This window comes from Pseudomyrmex gracilis, unplaced genomic scaffold (assembly GCF_002006095.1).
Source record: "Pseudomyrmex gracilis isolate BER0280 unplaced genomic scaffold, ASM200609v1 scaffold_5, whole genome shotgun sequence".
Classification (NCBI taxonomy): domain Eukaryota; kingdom Metazoa; phylum Arthropoda; class Insecta; order Hymenoptera; family Formicidae; genus Pseudomyrmex; species Pseudomyrmex gracilis.
The window spans coordinates 1,686,244-1,709,094 of record NW_018020589.1 but is presented as its reverse complement, the minus strand read 5'-3'; the positions used below and the strand labels follow the sequence as shown (position 1 = coordinate 1,709,094).

The 22,851-nt window shown below is 41.6% G+C and overlaps 3 protein-coding genes across 4 annotated transcripts in view; 1 reads left to right on the top strand and 2 right to left on the bottom strand.

Annotated features, from left to right (window-relative positions):
• Nucleotides 1-3,325: 3,325 nt before the first annotated feature.
• LOC109857678 (hairy/enhancer-of-split related with YRPW motif protein 1-like) lies at nt 3,326-8,042 on the bottom strand. Its single transcript, XM_020434237.1, has 3 exons — nt 7,462-8,042; nt 6,678-6,892; nt 3,326-4,120 (listed from the first exon to the last, which is right to left on the bottom strand). The coding sequence occupies exons 1-3, from the start codon at nt 8,040-8,042 to the stop codon at nt 3,714-3,716; spliced, it is 1,203 nt and encodes a 400-aa protein (XP_020289826.1). The 3' UTR covers nt 3,326-3,713.
• A 6,986-nt stretch (nt 8,043-15,028) lies between these two features.
• LOC109857617 (ribosome biogenesis protein BMS1 homolog) lies at nt 15,029-19,239 on the top strand. Of its 2 annotated transcripts, XM_020434123.1 has the most exons (3): nt 15,029-15,114; nt 15,201-16,073; nt 16,187-19,239. In XM_020434123.1, exons 2-3 carry the CDS (start codon nt 15,214-15,216, stop codon nt 19,167-19,169), a joined length of 3,843 nt encoding a protein of 1,280 aa, XP_020289712.1. In that variant the 5' UTR covers nt 15,029-15,114; nt 15,201-15,213; the 3' UTR covers nt 19,170-19,239. The 2 variants fall into 2 exon arrangements, with proteins under 2 accessions (XP_020289712.1, XP_020289704.1); XM_020434115.1 differs by lacking the exon at nt 15,029-15,114 and having other exon boundaries at nt 15,123-16,073.
• Nucleotides 19,240-19,302: 63 nt separating this feature from the next.
• LOC109857611 (filamin-A) overlaps nt 19,303-22,851 on the bottom strand; it is a 29,486-nt gene continuing 25,937 nt past the window's right edge. The window contains exons 31-40 of the mRNA XM_020434103.1: nt 22,657-22,800; nt 21,980-22,138; nt 21,720-21,868; nt 21,401-21,587; nt 21,037-21,299; nt 20,778-20,949; nt 20,455-20,673; nt 20,161-20,357; nt 19,778-20,080; nt 19,303-19,507 (exon numbers count right to left, since the gene is read on the bottom strand). Of these exons, the coding sequence (XP_020289692.1) occupies nt 19,439-19,507; nt 19,778-20,080; nt 20,161-20,357; nt 20,455-20,673; nt 20,778-20,949; nt 21,037-21,299; nt 21,401-21,587; nt 21,720-21,868; nt 21,980-22,138; nt 22,657-22,800 (1,862 nt within the window). The 3' untranslated portion in view covers nt 19,303-19,438. The remainder of the gene's footprint in view (nt 19,508-19,777; nt 20,081-20,160; nt 20,358-20,454; nt 20,674-20,777; nt 20,950-21,036; nt 21,300-21,400; nt 21,588-21,719; nt 21,869-21,979; nt 22,139-22,656; nt 22,801-22,851) is intronic.

Sequence of the window (22,851 nt, the reverse complement as noted above, 5' to 3'; positions counted from 1 at the left end):
ATATATATATATATATATATCGGGATTAAATCCCGTGAACCACTATTTCGTGCAAGATACTGTTTCGGTATCTTGAAATATTTTAGGTAGTAGTCGATATAATTTATTTTCGCTGGTACGAAACGTGTATTGTACACAAAAAAAACTTTACACTTTGTCCAGATAATTATATTTATAATCGATATATTATATGTAAGAACTAAAGAGATTTAAAAATATTAAATTAAGAATTGAGATGAGACGAGAAAATTAAAAACTACAAAGATAATATTATTTAATTCTTTGAAAAATCAATTTATATTATATATACATACATATATGTATATATTTGTGCACTCGCATATATCTTTCTGAGACACACGAATACGCACATATGTCGACGCGTTGATACCACGTCGATGAACCAAAGCGTAAGATATATTTGATTACACTATCGCGTAGAACATTTCAAATTCTCTACTATTTATCGATGAATGAAAGAATCGACGTTTTAACTCGATATCGTCATCATCATTTTGCGCTAAATGGCGTAAATTGTCCTTAGATGTTCGATATTTTGCGCGGTCGAAAGGTGCACCCGTTAGATCAGTTAGCTGACACAATTATCTTCCCCACGCCGTAGGTAAGCTTATTAAATTTTGATTGAAAATCAATTGTGTGCTACATTTCGTCAAGTGGTAATTGAAAGTCAATTTGTATAAGAGTGTGGGAAATTTGTGGTATGATCTATTTAAAATCTTGACTGTCAAGAATATTTGTGCAATGAAACTACATTGCATCTGTGTTTTCTCCGAAATCACTCGGAAATCGAGCCTCTGCTACATTCGATCGTTTCTTCAGCACCTTTGCTCGAGTCAATCTTCAATTAAAAACAAAAAAAAAAAAAGAAATAGGTAGCAAACTGCATAATTATTCTTCCTATTGATTGATTTGTGTCAGATTGTGAGGAGAAAGTTTCAACAACTATGTACGTATATGATGTTGTGTTTCTGTGGATAGATGCAGAAAATTTATTTATGTGTAAGAAAAAGAAGATCACAAATATGGATATGTAGGTGCGCGCGATGCGTGTAGATATTTTATCGTAAGCGTCTCGATAAGGCTGTGACTTTGTAACGGACGTGAGTGTCATAAATAAAATGGTTTTATTGACGATCTCCGATGTGTTCCCATGACCCCTGTCATCACTGTCTCATTGATCGCTCGCGATGTTTGTACAAAGGCGTCATACATACATACGCAGGACATACACGTTGTGGAAGTAACCATATGCATTGATATCACATATGTAAGAGGCGCGCAAGTCCTTCGTTTGAATTAGTAATGATATCGATTCGCTCGATTTTCTTGTTATGTGTAACGACCGCGTATGGAACAATATTTTGCGGGGTCATGTAATGAAGTCGACCTATAGCATTCTGCGACAGGTAGTCTATTACTTTAGACGATTATTTCCGACTCGCTTCTTTATTTTCTTCCGCTTTCTTTCTTTCTTTCTCTCTTTCGTAAGTAACTACTAAGGATAGGTAAAATACTTAATGAGTTTTGCGATGTTTTTTTTATTACTTCTTAAATTACTTTTGGTAACCGCGGACATATTTCAAATGTTTTTTATTTCACATCTTGAAATCCTGAAAAATCGTGTTGCAATTAAAGTCTTTTTTTATTTAAAAAAGTAATTAACAATATATTAATTTCTCTAAGAAATATATAACGTGATTATATACAGTTAAAATTAAATAAACTATTTATCCAAAAAAAAGTGCGTTTATTAATTTCCAAAAGTACTGATTATACTTACGTCTATTGATGATTTTAACATAAATCACACACACTACACACTGTTTGCATCGCTGATCTAGAAAGGATCTCCCCGCATCATTACTTTGACAAGCGGCTTCGGAGTTTTGGACGAGACGTCGGGGCGCGTTATGTGGGCGCGTTGTGGCAATTATGTGCGCGTGCAACTCGAAAGAAAAAAAAAACTTACGTACATAACGAGCACTCCCGAACAATAGGGCGCACGTGCCCACGCAATATGTATCGATAATTCCCGAAAATTAGATTTTGTCGCATCGTTCGTAACGCGTACGTCAGCGAAAACGTACGCGCGAGCAAAAATAGCCGGCAACTAGTAATCGCTGTTGGTCCTAGTTCGTTAAAAAAAGGAAAAAGAAAAGAGAAGAAAAAAGAAGTCGCGCGCGCGAAACTGTGTTGCAAAAACTAATGACTCGCAAAACCGGTTTGCGAGTATAATACGAGAAAAGGAAGGGGTCGTAAGACCCATTGTTCTTCACGGAATCCGGGAATATTCCGCGACAATTAAGCGGTTTTGCATGAGAAAGAAGAGAAAAAAAACGCGACTCGTTCGCGCGTCTCCCCGAATGTGAAATTTGCTCTTCGTCGTTCGTAAATTTGCACGACGTGTACGTACAGACACATGAAAACACAAAAGCGTATATACTCGTTTGCGCGTACGTTTGGCGCGTAATAGAACGGATGTTTGACGTGGTTTGTCCGCGCTATTACGCTCTCCGTTACGCAACGCGATTCCGCGCAAACACGAAAAATGTTTGTTTGCGCGCGTTGAGTGTCTCTCTAAATTGCGAATGATTGATAAGGAGATATTTTTGATTGTTTGTCTCTCTGATTTGCTACTGCGCGTCAAGAAACCACCTCGTCGGTTACGTTCGGCAAGAATGTAGAACAATTCTTATCTCTCGTACGTGTGAAAACTCTGTTTCGTGTGTGATTAACATTCGCGTGAATTCCCGATTAGCGTCGTGATTCTTGGAAATTTATTGATTGAACTTTGGCGGAGGAAAAGTTCAGGAAAGAAAGTGCACGATAGAGCAAATTACGTACAAACTGTATTCTATTTGTATTCTCACTGCTATCGCTTTATTACAAAATCTTATTGCAAAAATAGGTTGAACTTTTCACAGTCATACTTCACTCTTTGCATTTAAATGCGTAATGGCACGTTTCGAACGCGACGATCGTTACTTTATTTTTTTTTTTTTTTTCATATATTTTTTTCTTTTTATTCGAGTTGGACTTTACACGCTCGCGCAATCGTTCGATTGACGATCGCACAGAGAGCGAATGAGATATATACAAACAACGATGTGTACACATTGACAGACGCGATACAGTTACGAACATACGTTATTTACACGTTGTGTCTATATACAATTTATGTACAATTTTTTTGTATGAATAAATATCTTTTTTTTTTTTTCGTTAGGTACTCTCTTGCATGACTATCATTATCTCACTCATAGAAAATACATTGATGTACAGTTTTGGTCAATGAAACAATTCCTGAGATACATTTATAAAATACTGTACAAACTACGTTTTGTGCACGCGCGCAAAAAATCGCGCCGCTTGTACGTCTAATAAATGATCTACTAATTGTAAATATTACAATTCATATTTAAATTAGTAGATATTGATTTGTGAGAATCGAACGCTACTCTGTCGTAACCAAAGATATTTTATTAGATAAATAAATCCTCTCTCTCTTTATTTCACTGATATAAGAAAAACGGTACGTTAATATTGCTAGTCAAAAGTAAAAAAATATTCAGAAAATACTTGATATAAAACATCAAGTTGTTGAAAAATTTCTAAAACTTTGTCAGTCGCTTATCACTTTTGCACCAGAGACAAATTATGATCGTCGCTGATTGTGCGCCGAGACATCAAGGTCAGTACGCCAGTTCCGCGCCCCATGGCCGATAAGGTTTGCCCTGCTGCTGGCCGGGATACTGACCCGGATATTGGCCCCAGCCACCGAGTAGGGATGGCATAGTTCCTGGACCCGGTGGCATTCCGCTCGACACTGTGCTCGAAGGCGGTGGCGGTGGTGGTTCGTAACTACTGACGGTAGAAGAGGTAGACGTCAACGTCGTAGGTGCTACAACCGACGGCACGGCTGACGGCGGATGTTCGCGGTGAAAACTCTGTAGGTGCGACAGCAGGCGTAATCGAAGGGGATCCCGTTCGTCTAGGCCTTCCATGGTCACCAGATAGCGACCCACTTCTGCAGCGCATTCGCCCCAGCCAACCGCGTGATAATCCATAGCTAGCTTCGTACTGTCGTAACCTTCCGGTCCTGCAATTATAAATTTTCCAAACGTGTAATTTTTCAATAACAACGATTGTTTGTCGAAATTTTTCATCTCAAAACTACTGATTGTAAACTTTGTAACTTTTAACTCTAAACGAATATATATTCGTTCTTACTAATTTTTAATAAATTTATAGATTGATTTGCAAGAGAATACAACAATTTTTTCTGCGTGAAAATTGAGATGATTTGTAAAGTGATTTGAAAAAAAATTATTAAACTCTGTTGTATCATTACATATTAATACTAAAAATACGTATGCTAAAAAGTGTATATTAATGTAGCAAGATAGAACAAAGTAATTTTTTATGTTTATTATTCGGAATATTGATTATCATCAGAGAAATGTGATATTTTTTTTGAGAAAGAAATAGTAAGAGAGAGAGAGAGAGAGAGAGAAGCAGGTGGAAGATAATCACCGAAACTTTTCCGCATCGCGTTAAACGCGATCCGCAGATTGACAACGTGGAAGTGCATCTGCGGACGGAGACTCTTTGTGCATTTTTGGTTTTCGCGGCACAACAATGCCCGACGTACGTGCACCGTGGCGAGATCAGGCGCCTTGGTTTGGTAGCAGGCGACTTTATTGTGCATATGTGGAATGGGACAGGTAGCGTGGGAATCGTTTAGACCCCCATAGAGACTAGCCCGGTCTTATGCGTGATATACGCACACACACGTACGCGTACATATGAACGAAGCGGAGTGTCCCACGTTATTATGCAAGTTCTCAGACCGCCCTGTGCAAACATTTACGAGGAAAGCTATTGCGTACTACACGCCAAATCGTGCGCGATTGATCATCTCTGAAACTCGATAAGTAGTCTCGAAACTTCGAAAACATCCGTACAAAAGATATATTTATATCCTGTGTGTTTACACCATAGGTGCTCTCTCAGGAACTAACATGTGCATACACCGAGAGATCAATGAGTTTTTCAGAAACGTTCTCTCGTGAGTGTAGTAAACAAGCGCGAACACAATTTTTTTATAAAAGAAAATTACTGTAGTTTTTTTTTTTTGATAAATAAAACTAATAAGAAAATAATGAGACCGCCAAAGCTCGGCGTTCGAGTTGTAAACAAAAAGAAGAGCGATTTTCATAATTAACATTACGCGCAAAAAGTTCTGCACGTGAAGTTTTTATTTGATGACATTAAATTTAATATCGCTCATTTTTGGGGAAGAGGGGATGGTCCTCTCGCGCCCCTCGCTCGTCTACAAATAAAAGAAGCCGCTCACGCGCACAATCGTACAGCGCGGCTTTAGTGGTGGTGCGTGTCCGTGCACACGCTTCACGCCGGGCGCTAGCTGGTTTCCCACAGGGTTCGACATCTGCCCCAGGCCGATCTGCCGAGCGCCTCCCTCGCGAGGGGTGCGCGGTGCCGTGCGGAACACACCTCACCCCCGGGTCTGCCCGCCACCAATCGTGGGAACACTACTTCCCGAGAGTCGTTGACTTCCTGTGCTTCCCACAGGATCTCCGCGCTCGGTCCAGCACCTGCTTACCGAGGATCCCGTTTATGGTGCGGCCTTCACGGGAAAACTACGTGACACCTTGTCGCGTTTGTGATGCCGCTTTTACGAAAATGTCTTATCGCGTACCGATCGCACACAACGATGAGAAAACGATATTGTCACAAACCTGATGAATATCTAAACACGAGGCGTTGAGAATATAGATAAATAATAGAAACAAATTATTTACTTCTGTTAAAAAGAGAAATAATTCAAATAATTCATTAAAGTGTTTTTAGAAAAAAAAATCATGAATAAAATGTTGTAGCTACTGATTTTAGAAATCTCGTGTAAAATCTACGCCAATAATCGCTCTCGAATCTGCTTAATAAGGAAACGCAGAGGCGACAGATGGGCATTCGGTTACGCAATTACAGTTAGCGTTGTACGCCCAACAGGTGTCTTCCGGTGAAAAAAAAAAAAAAGACCGATAGCACAGAAGGCAGCACCAGAAAGATGCAATAATGGCGTAAGACTCAAATCGACGTAATCGTCGTTCTCGTCGGAAGGATAAAGTATTAATTCTCGATGCACAATCTCAAAGCAAAAAAAAAAGGGTATCTCATTGATCCCGAGAATCTACTACGTGTTCCGCTGTTTATTCAACGGGGAAAGGCGTTTCTTCCGGATTCTGGAGTCTTATTACCCGGCACCGTTACTTCTTTCGACCTGCGCAACTTCCGGTCTTACGTGTAAAGCGGTAAACGGTTCTCAAATAATCGTAACGGCGTATAGTGCGACACACAAATAAACTATAGCAGTTAAAATCAATTTTGTTGCTAACATTACGAGTCTTTTGAAATTCTTCACTGGAATTAATCTTCGAGATTTTTTAATTAAAATTAAGAATCTGTTTGACAAATTGAACATTGTTTGAACATTGTTTTTAAAATTAAGAAATTTATAAGAAAGGCTGTGGTGTATTAAACGCATTGATGAAATTGCACCTCTTGTGTGACGCGCACAATTTAATTTGAATAAACAGCTCGAAGAAGGGTTGAAAAAAAAAAAGTATCGAACTTACCCTTATTACGAAGCGTGCGCAGATGCTCGACGGTGAGCTGCAGGATTTCCGCTTTCTCCAGCTTGCCGCTGTGAGGATCCCTCGCGGCTGCCGGCACCAGCCTCCTCAGCTCACCGAGGGACGCGTTGATCCTGTCGCGGCGCTTCTTTTCGATCATCCCTCTCCTGCGTTTTCGCGACGCTTGCTGACAGGAGTCCCCCCCGGGCGAATTGCATCTGCAACAAGAACGAAGGGTTAAGATTGCAAGACATTCCGTAACTCTCTTTGTTCTTTGGGATATCGCAGTTACCGTTCTAACTGGACTGAATGTTTAATTAAATATTGTTTTTAATTAATTCACGTCGCGCCGCGCGCAACAACTCGCTCGTTTAATTTCGACCGCGCTAAAACAATGCGACTTTAATTACGACTCTATCGTGGAACAAAGAGACATATGTCACGTCGGTAAGCGACTGAAATTAAAAAAAAAAAAAAAAAAAAAAAAAACGATTTGTAAAAGAAACATTGAAGAAACTCTTACGTTGTTTGAGAAAAGTTTGATTATTCTATCGCTCTAACTCTTATAAAGATTATCACACATAAAAATTGCCAGTCTAAGAAACATGTTATTCCTGCGCAGCAAAAACACCAAGTTGTGTTTTTAAGAATGTGACTGTTGAAAAATTATTTTATGACACACGAGTTGAATTATTTAATTGTTCCAACTTTGGAGGCTGGTACATCGTGCAAACGCGTTTTCACAAGACAGGTTTGCAAAACACACAGGATGACACATTATACTTACGGTTCCTTGCCGCTCTCTTCCGAGAACACGTCGTCGCAATCGGAATCGCTCATGGTTCTCTTCAGACTCCTTTGTTGATGTCCCTGAGTCTGTTGCGGCGGTTGCTGCTGTTGCTGACCACTGTCCTGACTTCTCAAATCCGTCTCGATTTTCAACTCCAGAAATTCGTGATTGGACCGTAACTCCGACATGTCCGATCTCATGCCGGGCATCTCTTGATGTCTGACATCCTGGTGCCTGGCGAGGTCGTGTCTCTGCACTTCCTGATGTCTCTGCATCTCGGGATGTCTCAGTTCCGGACCCCGCAGGTCTCCAGAAGACACGGCGGCGTGACGTAGCTCGTGAGGAGCGGGCGGACGCATGTCGTGATGATGATGACGCATGTCCGGGTGCTGCGTCGGTGGATGCTGATAGGGAGACGGATGATGCGGCGGCGGTGGCGGCGGATAACCCCAATGATGACCCGCCGGCGGCGCCGACAAATGCGTGGACAGGTGACTGGGCGCGACCGCGCTGGAAGTGATCTCGGACGACAACAGAGTGCTGTTGTCGTCGGAACGCGCGACCACTACTCGCCACATGTCCCGCGTCAGTTTGGAAGAAGTTCGGTGGTGAATGTGAAAGTATTGTGATCCGAGCCGATGCTGCGAACGACTTTACGCCGGTCACGATCGTTCGCCGGCTACCGTCCCGAGCGTAATATCAATTTCATAACGACAAACAGACGAGATACCATTGCTACCCCGCGGAGACTTTTAATTAAACATTGCACGATCACACGAAACTCGCAGATGATAAAATCGTTTCATCAGATGAATACAATAGTCCTTGATCCTGTTTTTTTTATTTTTTTTTTAAACAAAACAAGAGAGTCACAGTCACTTTCTGTTGATTAAAAAATTCGCAAATATAAGGCGATGTAAATTCAAATTTTCACACAGTCTTCATCGAAGTGCGTAAATCAGCTTTCACTGAGCAACTAAGTTTCGAAGACGAATAAAACATTTTTTTTTGTAAAACAAATTCACAAAATTCTGAAAACTCCCTTCGATCTTCGACGGTCCCGTCTTTCAACACGCGACAATTGATAAGTATGAACAAATCGAGCAATTTCCACTTTTTAAACGTAGTCGGCAAATCAAGACAAATTTGTCTCTTCACGAATTAAAACTTATTGACGACGTTTCGCGAAATTGTGAAGTGGGTCTCTCAGAAGCACGAAAGGAGCAATCGGTCGGCGCACTTGTTCCGCGATGGCGGGAGAGGTTTATCGGTGCTCACGTGCCGCGGTTACCCGCGATGACATTTGCGGTCGCGTGCGTGCTCGTGGAAGAAGAAGTCGCGCGCGCGACTGGACGCGCTATCGGGTGCTGCCGTTGCTGTTGCTGCTGCTGCTGCTGATACTGCAGAACGTGCGTGTGCACTGGTCGCGTGGCGGCCGACGTATGTCGTGTGCGGGAGGACGCAGGGACGACACACGACCGCGTGGTGTACCGGCGAACCGGGTGGGGGGATGTTCGAAGGTGTGCGTCCTCGGGATGAAGAGTGGAGGGGACATTGACGGGGCCCTGAGGAGGTTTGAAAAGCAACCCCGATCTAGCGATTCTCGCAAGAGAGAAAAAGAGAGAGTCGGAGAGGGTTGTCGTCGCCGTCGACGTCGAAGAGGGGATTTTACTTCGAAAATCAGATGGGCGACTTTCGTGGGAACGTACGACGACTCGTGTGCGAGCGTGCGTACGTACGTGCGTATGTGCGTGCGTGCGAGCGTGGACCCTTGATTGTGCGACCGCCGTTCTCGGATCCTGCGTTGCACTCGGTCAAGGAGACCGAGGAGGAAGCGCGATCTTCTCACCGCTGACGGTCGCCCGACCGAGCGGATGTGCGAGGAGAAAAAAGCCGGAAGCTGCCTTTTCCAGTCTCACGTAAACCCTTCTCGTCTAACCGACGTTATTAATTTTGTTATTATAACGCATATGACGTGATATGAAAAACAAAAAAACAATTTGTTTCAATATTTAACATACATTAACGCGGCGTCTTTGAGACTTTCGATACTTTTTCTCGCAGAAAAAAATGTTTATTTGTAAAAAATGTTTTGTTTTTTTTTTGTTTTTTCTATTACACATGTATTAAGATTTTCTTGCTGCAAGTTTATCAACTGTTATAAAAGTTAAAATTATACTTAATTGAGAAGTTTAGTTTTAAACTCTGATGTATAAATAGGAAATCATATTTTTATTAGCTAGAAAAAACACGAGTAATAAAATTGAATATCTCGATAAGACGGTTAATCGCTCGAAATATCTCGCGCGCCACCATGAAATCACTTGGTGCCACCCTCGCGAGAGCTACTACTTCGTCGTCCTCTTTATCCCCTCAGCGTTCGCACGCTCGTGCGTAGTACATCACGGAGACGTTTACGCGTGTGACGGGAGTGTGTGTGGAAGAGCGGATTGAAGGGGGTCGTTCGCACACACAGGAGAAGGGGGGCGATCACGATAAAGTTCACACAGGAATCGTACGCGGCACGCGCTCGCATGATTATCGGCGTCTGGGAACGGAGCTGACTAATCGTATCGTTAACTTTTTAGCGGCGATCGACCGAGCGCGATTACGCGACGTGAAATGAGTGAGCAAATTGATAATAAAAATTGTTTGCTTAAAAAACCCAAGCAACGTGGATGTTATAAAAATTGTACGGTAACAAATGGAAATTTGCGCGAAATTATTTTCGGTTAATTCGAGTCTACACGTTAGTCTCGCAATCTGAGACAAATCGATAAATGTTGTGATAAGCGACGAGCAGAGTTTCTTAAGTTTCTTTTTTTTTTCGCGGTAATAGTGTATTAATTAATTAATTTTTATTAGCTAGTAACGCGATTTAATTAAGTAACTGAGAACTTCGATTTTTTTAATATTACATGAAAATTACTCATAATTACATCAGATCAAAGTTATATCGGCAATAAGAGTTTTGTTTTTATTTTTTAGAGACGTTTATCGTTAAATAGACATTAATCACGAGAGTTTATATGTACGCGACACTCGAAGAACGTAAGGGTTTGCTTCTTTTTTTTTTTGACATTATTGAGAGGTGATCTCTCGATTACGCGGCGGGCAATGAAAACGGCACAACGGCGATCGCAGCGGGTGCCAACGCGCGCGTATCACGAGACGTCGTACCGCGTCGCGTGCAACAACACGTCCAACACACGTCATCGTGCGATCAAGGGCGAGAACAAGAAGGAGAGAGAGCAGGCGTAAAAGAAAGAGGGAAGAGTATGAAATGGATCGCGTGCCCGCTTTTTTGCGCGTTGCCGTTCGACCGTTCTTCATCGCTGCAAATTCACAATCCACCTCGCAATTCCGCATTACCTATGTAATATCTTCCTTTCGCGGATCTTATTCTTGATGGCTCTTGCAATTAGATAAGAGATCACTCGAGTTTTATAGAATTTGCTTTGTGAATTGCAAACGCGTTCTCTTCTTCTTTCCCCGTACACAGGTAGAATTTATTTAAGCCTCAACGGACGGCGTGTTTTTCGGCACCTTAATTCGCCGGACATGGGTCGTTTTCGTCTTGGGGTTTTTAAAAATATTAAATATTTCTTAAAAAATCTGAAATACACACAATGTGTGTACATACTCTTTAAACTGTCTATTTTAAGACACCATTATTAAATTTAGTGAAAAAAAAAGTTTTAGTTCATAATTTTTAGCAAATATGACAAGAAAATTACTTTCTTCAGAAAGTAATTTTGCTCCAGACGAAAACGACCCATGTCCGTTGAGGGTTAAATATAAATGTAATTTCTCGTGTCAGAGAAAAACACACAAGAAATGAATCTGATATTATTATTATTTCTTTTCAAAAATGTAAAATGTAACAACTTCTCTAACCGTTAAGTTACATTGCAAAGTCTGTCTCATTTCCGCGTTTTCACACTGGTGAAAATTCGAAATGTGTTTTGCAGCATTGCGGATAAATTTGTTGTGCCAAGTCAATCGATACACGGGAAGCACTTTTGCTTGTTCCGTCTGTGTTCAAGAAAGTTCCGATTTGAGAAAAGGGACGCTGTGTCTGAGTCATCGAGTCATTAAGCATTGTGCAGGTTACTTATATCAATGACTTACACCGTTCCGTACTATGGGGCCCAAAGTATCCGGCTCCGACTTCCGGTCCGCACGCGACTCTCCGCACGTGAAGACACGTGGCGCAAATCGAAGTGTTTGCATGTACACATGCGCTCCAAAAAATGCATATTGTAATATTTCAAGAGAGCAAGCAATAGTATATACTGTATACCGTACATTTGTTCGATATCTTTTCGTTGCCTATAAAATTATTATTTTTGAAGAAAGAGAAACGCGAGTTTTTTTCTCGATTTACTTCAATTAATATCTAAAGACTTAAGTAAAGATATTTTTTAAGAAAACACCACAAATTTTTTTTTTCACACTAAATATGTGAATAAAAAAAAAAGAAAAAAAAAGAACTTGACGCGTAGTCAAGATTTGCTCTCGCAATTTCGAGAGAATTGTCAGACCGCGGGTAGAGATACTTCGCGCGATCCCGAAAGTCCACTCGTCTGGCACTTTCTTTTAGCAAATATTTATTCATAATTTCGTTTCAATCATGCATATATACGCTCCGATGTCGAATGGATTTAGCCGCTGGTCAGTCCATCTTCTGGACAAACAACGCGAACAGGGAGGGCTAAGGACACCTCCGCTCCGATGCCGCCATAAGCGAACGTACCCCATGCGTAAAGCAAACACGCATAAAATTACGTATTCGTGGCTCGTACCACGGCAGACAAACGAACGAATATGTGTTCTTAGAAAAACACAAAACCGCGCGATTGACAACGAAGAAGACTATATTGCGCGATATACATTTGCTTTCACCATTTGTGATTCCAATATATCAGGATTTTTGCAATCTCGCCCGAAGTTCTCTCTGTCATTTCCATTTCTTTGCTTTCCGATTATTTTTATTAAAACAATGTAAACAAATTCGTCGTTTTTTTTTATTTCTTTCCATTTCTTTTAGTAGTTCTAGTGGCAAAGATGCGATATGTGTGCGCGTGTTTCGCATCTTGCGTCTCGCGGAAACGAGGCGTGCCGGATGGACGTGCCGGGTTTCCCATCCTACAAAAGTTAACGACGTATCGGCCAAAGCAATGGTCAGTCACTCCCCCGATCAACCGACGACTTGACCAGCGCACCGACAGTTGGCGGCGACAATCGTCCGATAATTGGCAGACATTGTTCCGCGTGTTGCACGCGCATAAGCGAGCCCGAGCGGTCCGCATGTCGATTGCTTTACGATTTGTTGGCCGCCGCGAACATGACGCGGCCGATCGGAAATATATGAATTTATCACCGATCACGTTACGAAGATGACGATCAAGCGGCACATCAATTATAACGCGTTGCATTATTGCCCCGACTCCGCTCGTTCGCTCGCTCGCTCGCACGCTGTGTTTGCCCTCGTAAATTTGTCGCGATGACTCGATGCCGCATCTCACATGCGTATAATGTCATCATAAAATACGTATTATATTTGTTTTGTCATAATTTTGCGTATGTAATTTTATTATTACACTTATTTATTATTTTATTTCTGTTTTTACACATATATAATTTTGACAAAATGTATATTTGCATTCTTGTGACTCTTCTAATTTAAGAGATGATATACAACGGAATTTCAAAGAATTTTTTGAAAAATTTAAATAACATGGAGGTAAGAAAGAATTGAAAGAAAAAACGTTTATCTCAAAAATACGAGAACATACAAGTGGACAGACGTTTCCAGATTTTACCAAATCACAAATTTTAGGACCATCTGTGCGCTTCTCTCTCTCTCTCTCTCTCTCTGTGTCTCTCTTCTTAGATTGATTTCACCCCGCAGAAAGTCAGTCCTCTTTAACAACATTACATCGAATTAATTGTGTTGATTATTGCATTATTACACACACATGTGTTTGCTATATTACATTATTACAATAATGTCACGTATGATGTGTTTAATGTGTTGTGAAACTTTTTTTTATTGCGTGAGGCAATCAAGTATATCGAGTGACCAATTTGCGGTTTCCGATTTAAGTTACTTTTCGATTCCCACCGCAATAAGAAGACTCATAGTAAAAAAAAAAGTGCATTCGGGGAAAATAGCACGGCGCACTTAGCTTGAGTGCTGCGGATTGAATTTAAATGTGCGTATCGGGAATACGCGCGCACCCTATAAAATTACATCCCCATTTGAAAGTCGCCCTCAATTGTCGTATAGCGATTCGCCGCGGTCCAGAGCAGTTCAATTGGGAACAAGTGCGTAGCGCAATGCGCGCGCTCGTATATTAAACAATTTTTTCAACAGCGATTTTGAGATGTGACAGCTGTCAGTCCTACTTGACAGACCGAAACCGCATTGCACGAACCGGACAAGAGCGGGGTTCATTAAGAGAAACTTCTCTAAATTTTTTCGGCGCATTACAATAAGATTCTAGCAACAGACCCTTTCAACTTACACGAATATGTGTTTATTCACTCTTTTAATTTAAATATATTACAATTGCCATATAACGGAACTTATGTTCCACACATGCACGTTATTAAGAAACGATATTTTATTTACTTATAATATATTTTTTGCTTAGTATAATTTTTTGCTTATTTCATTATCGCAATTACATTGTGTTATATTGATTCTTGATGGATGCCACAGACATCAAGCGCGAAGTACATTGATCAGCCATTGCAATCAACCTTTGGCTGTGTCGTCTCGTGGGAATTCAAAAGCGATCAATCATTGTCTCAAATTTTACAATATCATGCAGTACCAAGCGGATTAGGATACGTGATCGATGACTTTCCAATCGTCATGTATCGCATTGTTCGCTTCTATAAAGGGTCCATGCGGACTCGTTATACATCCGTCGATGCAATTTAACTGGTTGAAATGAGATACACGCTTCTGCGTGGTAGTCGCTGAGTTTCTCTTTGACTTTGAAATTTTGAAGATCTGGCGCAACATTTTCGAAGTTCTGATACTTACCAGTTTTATACGCGCGAGAAACGGTTCTACACAGTTTCTGATTAGGTTTTAGAAAGATTTTCGGGCTTTAAACATTTCTTTCAATTTTGAGAATTTGTATTTTATTTTTCGAAAGTTTCGTACAATTTTCGACATTTTTCAGATTTTTTGTATAGAGATGTATATATTCGAATAAAAATAGGAACAGAGATTTTTTCTTTCACTAATTGTTCTTAACATTTTAATTTTATAAATGTGTGTCAGCAGATTCGCGCGCGCGCGCGCGCGCGTCGTGATTTGATTATTATTATTATAATACACCTGAAAGTGGATGTAGTCCGGATTCAAACCGAGTGACATTTGTTTCGTCTATATGCCTAAAAGGTAAACGTCGCTCCGTAGTTCTTATATTTTCTTTTGTGGCGCTGAAACCAGCATCGTAAAAAATACAATGGAATAGCCGCTCTCATGCTTCTGATGAATGTGCGTGATGGCGCTATTATAACCTTCTCAGACTGGCTTTTGCTCCTCACGTGCAGGAGCGTGCGCCATAGAAGCAAAGAAGAAGAAGCTATTATAACCTCACGTGACCGCTCGTCACATAACCCTTAAAGGTAACGTAACACGTGGATGTCGCGGGACGCGCGCGATTGATCCGAAATTTTTTTTTGTGTAATTCTGTTTTATTTCTGTATGCAAGTGCGTTTAGAATTATGGACGCGAGTAATCAGGAAGGAGACACGGTAAAGCACAAAAGTCACAGAGAGCGGAATGCTGGCCGTAAGGCGGAAAAGAAGAACGCTAAAAAGAGAAGGCAAGATGAATTGCCGGATAAGCAGAAGAATCCGAAAGCATTTACGTTCAACTCTGCGATCAAAGCGGAAAGAAAGTTCAGACGCAAACAGGATATTGAAACCAAGAAGCAACACATACCGCTGGTCGACAGAACACCGTTGGAGCCACCGCCAATTTTGGTCGCTGTGGTAGGTCCTCCGAAAGTGGGAAAATCGTTGGTAATTCAATGCCTGATCAAAAGTTACGTCAAGCAGCCGTTGACCAACATACTCGGTCCGGTTACCGTTGTTTCCGGGAAAAAACGAAGGATTACCTTTATTGAATGCAACAACGACGTGAACAGCATGATCGACATTGCGAAAGTTACGGATTTGGTGTTGCTTCTGGTGGACGCTTCTTTCGGATTCGAAATGGAGATCTTCGAGTTCCTAAATATATGTCAGGTGCACGGCATGCCCAGAATTATGGGGGTGCTCACTCATCTAGATCTGATAAAGAACGCAAAACAAATGAGAAAAATTAAGAAGACGCTTAAGCATCGCTTTTGGACGGAGGTGTATGCTGGCGCAAAACTGTTTTATCTCTCTGGATTGCTGCACGAAGAGTACCTTCGTACGGAAATAAAAAATTTAGCACGATTTATTTCGATCATGAAGTTCAGACCATTGACCTGGCGTACCACTCATCCTTACATACTTGCCGATAGAATAGAAGATCTGACATCTCCCGAATTAATTAGACAAAATCCAAAGGTTGACAGAACAATCAGTTTATACGGGTAAAATATATAGATTTTTATTGCCTATGTATTTTTATTTTAAGATCTCTTTTTCTCTATATTATCTTAAATTAATAAATTAATTTGAATCCTTGATGCATTTCAATTTTCAGATACGTTAGAGGAATTCCATTGAACAAGGAATCGTCTGTTCACATACCTGGCTGTGGGGATATGAAACTCAAGGATGTAAACTTTCTGCCGGATCCGTGTCCACTTCCGGAGCAGATAAAAAAGCGTGCCTTAGTAGAAAAAGAACGACTGATTTACGCACCATTTTCTGGCGTTGGTGGTATAGTTTACGACAAGGATGCCGTTTATGTAGAACTAGGTGGCAGTCATTCGTACAAACAGGAAGATTCAGGACTGACTAGTGCGTTAATGGAGACGCAAGAGACATTAGATCAGAAATTGCAGCACAGCGAATTGCAGCTGTTTAGCGACGCTGCGCCGATAAAATCGGAAGACGTAAACGAAAATATGGCAAACTATACGAGTGAATTGGTGACGGAGAATGGGAGAATTAGACGTAGAGTGATATTTAATGAAGAAACAGAATTTAAAAATGTTCTGAACGATGATGATGATGATAATGAAACTGACGAAGATGTAGAATCTAACGATGAGGAAGTTTCGGAAAACCTTAATGACGTTAAAACAGAATCTGAAAGTATTCTGGACGCTAGTGATGACGAAACTGACGAAGATGAGGAATCCGATAGTGAAGTTACGGAAAAACTTAATGGCACTAAAACGAGCAGTAAAAGAAAAATTGGATCTAAGCAAGAGGATAACGTAAAAATGAAAAAACTAAAAACTTCGGCCAATTTAACTATTGAAAATAATGAAGATGATGATTTCGATGAGTCTAGCTTAACGAACGATAAAAAGAAAAATATTTCTGAAAGAAATGATGTAGCAGTATATCATTCCCTGAGTAAAGAATCAGATAAATTAATACAAAATAAAATCTCAGAAGCATTGAATTTTCTGGAAGCAAAGAAGACTATGAAACAGGACAGTGATGATGACGAGAGTTTTGATGAGCTCAGCGATGAAGACTCGCGCACGGCTTTAGAGAAAGACGATGCAGATCAGATCAGCGATTTGGAGGAAGATACAAACGACGACGAAGAAGAAGATAATGACGATGATGATGATAATGAAATGATCAGAAGCAAAAACGAAAATGAAGAAGAAGAAGAAGAAGAAGATGATGAAATGAAAGATAGTGAGATGTACGAGAGTGGAGAAGAAATTGCGGATGAGTTAAAATGGAAAAGAAATTTATCTGAGAAAGCGAGAGAGATGTTCATCAATCGCCAACAAAACAACAAAAATCTAATGAAAATAGTTTACGGCGTATTCGACAGGAATAACATTACAGAAGAAACCAAAAAGGAAGACGAGGAACCTGGCGAGGATGTAGGCGGGATATTTCGAGTAGTCAGCGCGCAACAAAAACAAAAGATATACGAACGAGAATTGCAGAATCAGGAAGAGTCAGTTTTCTTTACGACGGAGAATCCGCGTGATTGGTTGGAGGAGGAAAACAAGACACTGTTGATCAATCGTTTCGTGACAGGTAAATGGAAAGAATCGGAAGACGCCGAGGAGCTCTTGAAACTGGATGACGAAGAATTGTACGGCGATTTTGAGGATTTGGAAACCGGCGAGACACACAAGGCAGAGAATGCAGCTTCTAAGGATTTACCGACGGACGAGACGGAAGAGAAGAAGAAACTTTTGGAAAAGAAGAAGAAGCTAAAGGAGCAATTTGATGCAGAATATGACGACTCGGAGAAAAAGACATACTATGATGAGCTTAGGGCCGAGGTGGAAAAGCAAGCGGGCATCAACAAGACCGAGTTCGAGGGACTAGACGATGATGTTAGAGTCCAGCTGGAAGGCTATCGTCCTGGCATGTATGTGCGCGTGGAAATAGAAGCGGTGCCGTGTGAGTTGATAATGAATCTAGATCCGACGTATCCGATCATCATCGGCGGCCTGTTGCACGGTGAAGAAAACATCGGTTACGTGCAGACGCGAATCAAGAAGCATCGGTGGTATTCGCGGATCTTAAAGAGTCGCGATCCACTTATCTTCTCCATAGGTTGGCGTAGATTTCAGTCGCTACCGATCTACTCCAAGCTGGAAGACAATTTGCGTCATCGAATGTTAAAGTACACACCGGAGCACGTGGCGTGCGTGGGTCATTTTTGGGGCCCGATCACTCCTCAGGGTACTGGCGTGCTAGCGATACAAGACGTCGCAAGTAGAGAACCCGGTTTCCGCATAGCCGCGACCGGCTCTATCGTAGAACTCGATAAGAGCACGCAAGTAGTGAAGAAGCTCAAACTCACCGGTGTTCCCATGAAGATCTATCGTAAGACCGCGTTTATCAAGGACATGTTCAACACCGCGCTCGAGGTCGCGAAGTTTGAGGGCGCTCGAATCAAAACGGTTTCGGGTATTCGCGGTCAAATCAAAAAAGCGGTTTCCAAACCGGAAGGCTGTTTCCGCGCCACATTCGAGGACAAAATAATGCTGAGCGACATAGTGTTCTGTCGAACGTGGTACAAGGTAGACGTGCCGCGTTTCTACAACCCGGTGACGTCGTTGCTGCTGCCGCCCGCGGAGAAGAATCACTGGCGTGGTATGAAGACCACAGGCCAACTGAAACGTGAGATGAGTATTCATAACGTGGCCAACACGGATTCGATGTACACGCCAATTGAGCGAGAAGCGAAGGTGTTCCGGCCGCTGTATATTCCAAGAAAATTACAGAAAGAGCTTCCGTATAGAGATAAGCCTAAGCTTCAAACTTTACCGCACTTACGTAAATCCAAATTCAAGCAGAGCAGAGTCGCCGTGGTGCGCGAACCTCAAGAGCACAACATTGCTCGTATGATGAAGATGATCAGAACGGTTTACGCGCACAAGCAGAAGCAAGAAAAGGCGGCCATGACGAAGAGGATAACGGCGTATCAGGCGCGAATCGCGGAAGAGGAAGCTAAGAAATTGAAGAAGCAGAAACAGGTGAAGAAAGAATTATGTAGAAACTTGAGCAAATCGGAGAAGAAGAACAATCGATGAGACTTTTTTTTTGAGGTAAATATTCCGAAGTCGATTAAAATATTATTACAAATAATTAAGTCAAAATGTAAATATTGATATAACTTTTATATGTAAAAAATACAACAATATATATAAAATGACAAGTGCGTTGAGGAGAGAATGAGTTTTTACTGAAATGTTAAGTTTTTATTGTGTGTGGAAACGCACGTATAAGTTACAATAATCATATATTATCAAATATATTAGTTCACACAAAATAATAACAATGTTATTTAGCCGCGGCGTTTCTACAATATAGCTTGCGATCCACGCCACGATGTGATAGTATGATGGCCTGTTGAATAATTATCTCCACCCTGCAACATATCGTTCAGTACGCGTTATATAGTACTACTTTTTTTTTAAGTATCTCGATCGCTCAATTAAAGTAGTGAAATGTATTTGTTCAAAACTTACACACTTATTCAAAACATACGCTATTATATACAATGTGTATATATATTGTATATATATGTTTTTATAATAAAATTTAATTAAACATGTATATTATATGTTACATTTCACTTATATTCCAGGCGATCAAAAATAGTTTTAAATATATAGATTTCAAATGATTATTTTTATACCTGCGTGAGCATTAATAATTCGTCCTGCGTGTCGACAATTTTAACGGGGAACGGGGAACCGGGCACCAGAACACCCGCCCAGCGAACCTCCACTCTGTAATCTCCGGGTTCTGTCGGATCGTATCGACAAAGAATAATTCGGTCTTTTTGAGTCTCCCGTTGCATCTCAACCCTGAACGCTCCCTTAGGACCGCGTACTCTCACCGTCAGCTGACCAGCGCCAGCGCCTCGCGTGTCGCAGATGAATCGCGACTGGAAGGTCGCCAACACACCGTGTTCGATTCCTGGCCCGTAAACGCGTACCTGAGCGTTTTACGTTGTCAATTAAATTTAATTCTAAATCTTTTTAAGGTAATTCTGACGTAATTTCACGTTCAAATTACCTTTGAAGCGTCCGGAGCTCCGGATACGCGTAATGTAAACGGCGAGCCGGGAACATGTTCCCCGGCATATTTAATCGTAAGTGCGTGTCGTCCAGCTTCTTGAGGTTTCACGTTCAATGTAAACGTGGCGTCGCCATGATCGTATAATTCGCAGTACGCCACTTTGTGCGGCCCGACGCAGTGAGCCGTTAATTCGCCTGCGCGAATAAAATAAATCGCTAATGTGAAAAAAGTATTTCTTCCAAAGAAACAAATATAATTCAATTTTAATTTGAACAGAAAATAGTCATTTACCTGGTCCAGCGCGTCTGGTATCGATAAAACTTCTGATCTCTTGCCCGACGATTCCGTGTTTTAGTCCATCCCCAGAACAGACAACTCTGGACGCATCGGCAGCGCTCGTGACGTTAATTTGCAAGGGACAGCCTTTCAACTGTCTTCCGTTCCACGACACAGTCATCAGAAGCGGATCCGGCGTTAATGGTATATAACTCGCGCGATAAACGCTGTCACCTGCATTATTTCGTAGAAAAAATAAAAGAAAATAATAGAATTGTTTGATTTTTTTTTTCGCAAACAAGATTAAAATTGTTCGGAGTAAAATTCTTTCTTCTTACCCAAATGTTGTAACATAACGTTAAGTTCGCTAGTAGGCGAGAATAATTGTACTTTTGGCGTTCCGTTGCCAGCTTGAGAACCGTCTATGGTAAAACTGACTTCTTCGCCGCACTTGGCCGATGTCAGCCCTCGTCCCTTCAGCAACACTCGACTTGTGTCCTGCACCGGCGGCTAAACAAACAAACAAATAAGTAACAATTGCACTACATAACGCGAATATAAAAAATCAAAATTTAATTGCTCTAAAAAAAAAAAAACCTCCATATCCTGCACAATCGCAAGTTTTGGTGCGCCGGGAAATGGTACGCCGTTAAATAATATTTCCAAACGATGTTCGCCGCTGCTTATTTGCGGCGGGACGAGTTTCAGCCTGTTGTTGGATGTCATTTCGAAAGTGAGAGGATGATCGCCGATTGTTCCAGTGATCTCGCCGGGTCCGGCCTCCGCGGTGTCGAAGCTGATCTTATTCGAAGGATGCAGCTTCAATCGACCAATGTCGTCGCATACCGCGGACCATCCCCCTATATATGAATTGTCGCAAATATATTAGTATTGTAATTACAATAGAAATAATATTCCGATATTTAAAAAATAGTTTTACAAAACACTTTTAATCATTTACCGATAACACGAAGATTTCGCGTGTCGACGATCTTCGGGTGCCACGGAGATCCCGGTAGCTGCTGTCCCGCGGAAACAACTCTCACGTCGAACACACCGACTTCGGTCGGCACGTAGGACACGTTCCACGTACCTGGATTAGCACCGGCCTCAATAGTAGCCTTGGCTACGCTGTCCGGCCCGTCCACCTGTGTGTATTTTTATATAGCGCGCGCTTATAATTAAATAAAAACATTCCCACACACACCCTACGCATTTTAATAAATCAAATCATCTGTGTTGTTGCAACTTTCTTTATTGCGTCATACACAATAAAATACCTGAACCGCTGGAGGACTTCTCGTACCGGTTACGATGAAGTGTGCCGGTTTGCCCACATGACCGCTCAGCAATCCCTCACCTTTCGCACGGGCTTGTCCGGCTGCATCGACGGTGCATACCATCGGACTTCCAGGCACGGAACATCCGCCTGTGTGCGTCGCCGATAGATATAACATAAAAAAAAAAAAAAAAAAAAAAAATACAAGTTTGTTTTCGCGAGTGAGAAATAAGAACTTTTCACGTCGAAAAAATAAATTACCGTAAGTAACGTTGATCATGTAGGTGCCGGGTACGCTTGGTGAGAACTCGATCATCTCAGCGCCGTCGTTAAGCGGGGTCACCTGAAGCGGAATCTCCTGACCCGATGGGCTCGTCGCCGTCACATCCAGATCGGCCATGCCGGCATCGGCTTTCATCACTGTAACGCGACGCGCCACAAATTTCACTAAGAATTATGATAATCCGTAATTTCTTTTTACAGAAACCGCCGCTCTTCAAAGTTATCACGTCGCGATGTGTAACGCGACTGCTCACCGACGCGTAAAGCGAGGCGATTTGAAAGTAGTCTGCGTTTCTTGCGGAGCTATCTGTTGCGATTATATTCCAGGCGCGGCCTTGAAATATATTGCATAGCTACGATGCACTAGAAAACACGCAAGCCACTACTTTCTCCCCGCTTGTGTGCACACACGAACGCAGATTTACATATAAGCGTGGGATGCAATTTTGTGCGATACATTTACTCGAGCGATGTGTGTGTTACGTTCGAGCGATTAGTACAAGTTGACACGGTTCTTTGACTGCGAGCCGGATAACTCGATTTCAATTGTATCGCATCTGAATCTGGATCACGCCGACACTTTCTTCGCCTCGTGAAAACGATCTCAGGTGCGCAGGAAGATGCGCACACGTTGCGTGTTTAATTATCACACTCACGTTTGAAAGCGATGTGGTCGTGAACTGAAATTGTCGTAGGACCTAGTTCCTGAAGCTTCACCTTGGCAGCGTCGAAGGCCTGGCAGAAGAACGGCGATCCCAATACCGGTTTCGCTCCGTGCAGCACGTCAATTTTGTACGTACCTGTGCGAAGTACCGGATGTATGATTCAGTTTTATTTTTCACAGGATATTC

Excerpts from the sequence above, each read along its gene's own strand:
- LOC109857678 (XM_020434237.1), bottom strand. The coding sequence starts at position 8,042 with ATGTGGCGAGTAGTGGTCGCGCGTTCCGACGACAACAGCACTCTGTTG. Across the intron at positions 6,893-7,461 it reads GAAGAGAGCGGCAAGGAACC|ATGCAATTCGCCCGGGGGGG; the intron begins GTAAGTATAATG and ends TTCTTGTTGCAG. Across the intron at positions 4,121-6,677 it reads GCGCACGCTTCGTAATAAGG|GACCGGAAGGTTACGACAGT; the intron begins GTAAGTTCGATA and ends TTATAATTGCAG.
- LOC109857617 (XM_020434123.1), top strand. The coding sequence starts at position 15,214 with ATGGACGCGAGTAATCAGGAAGGAGACACGGTAAAGCACAAAAGTCAC. Across the intron at positions 16,074-16,186 it reads AGAACAATCAGTTTATACGG|ATACGTTAGAGGAATTCCAT; the intron begins GTAAAATATATA and ends TTCAATTTTCAG.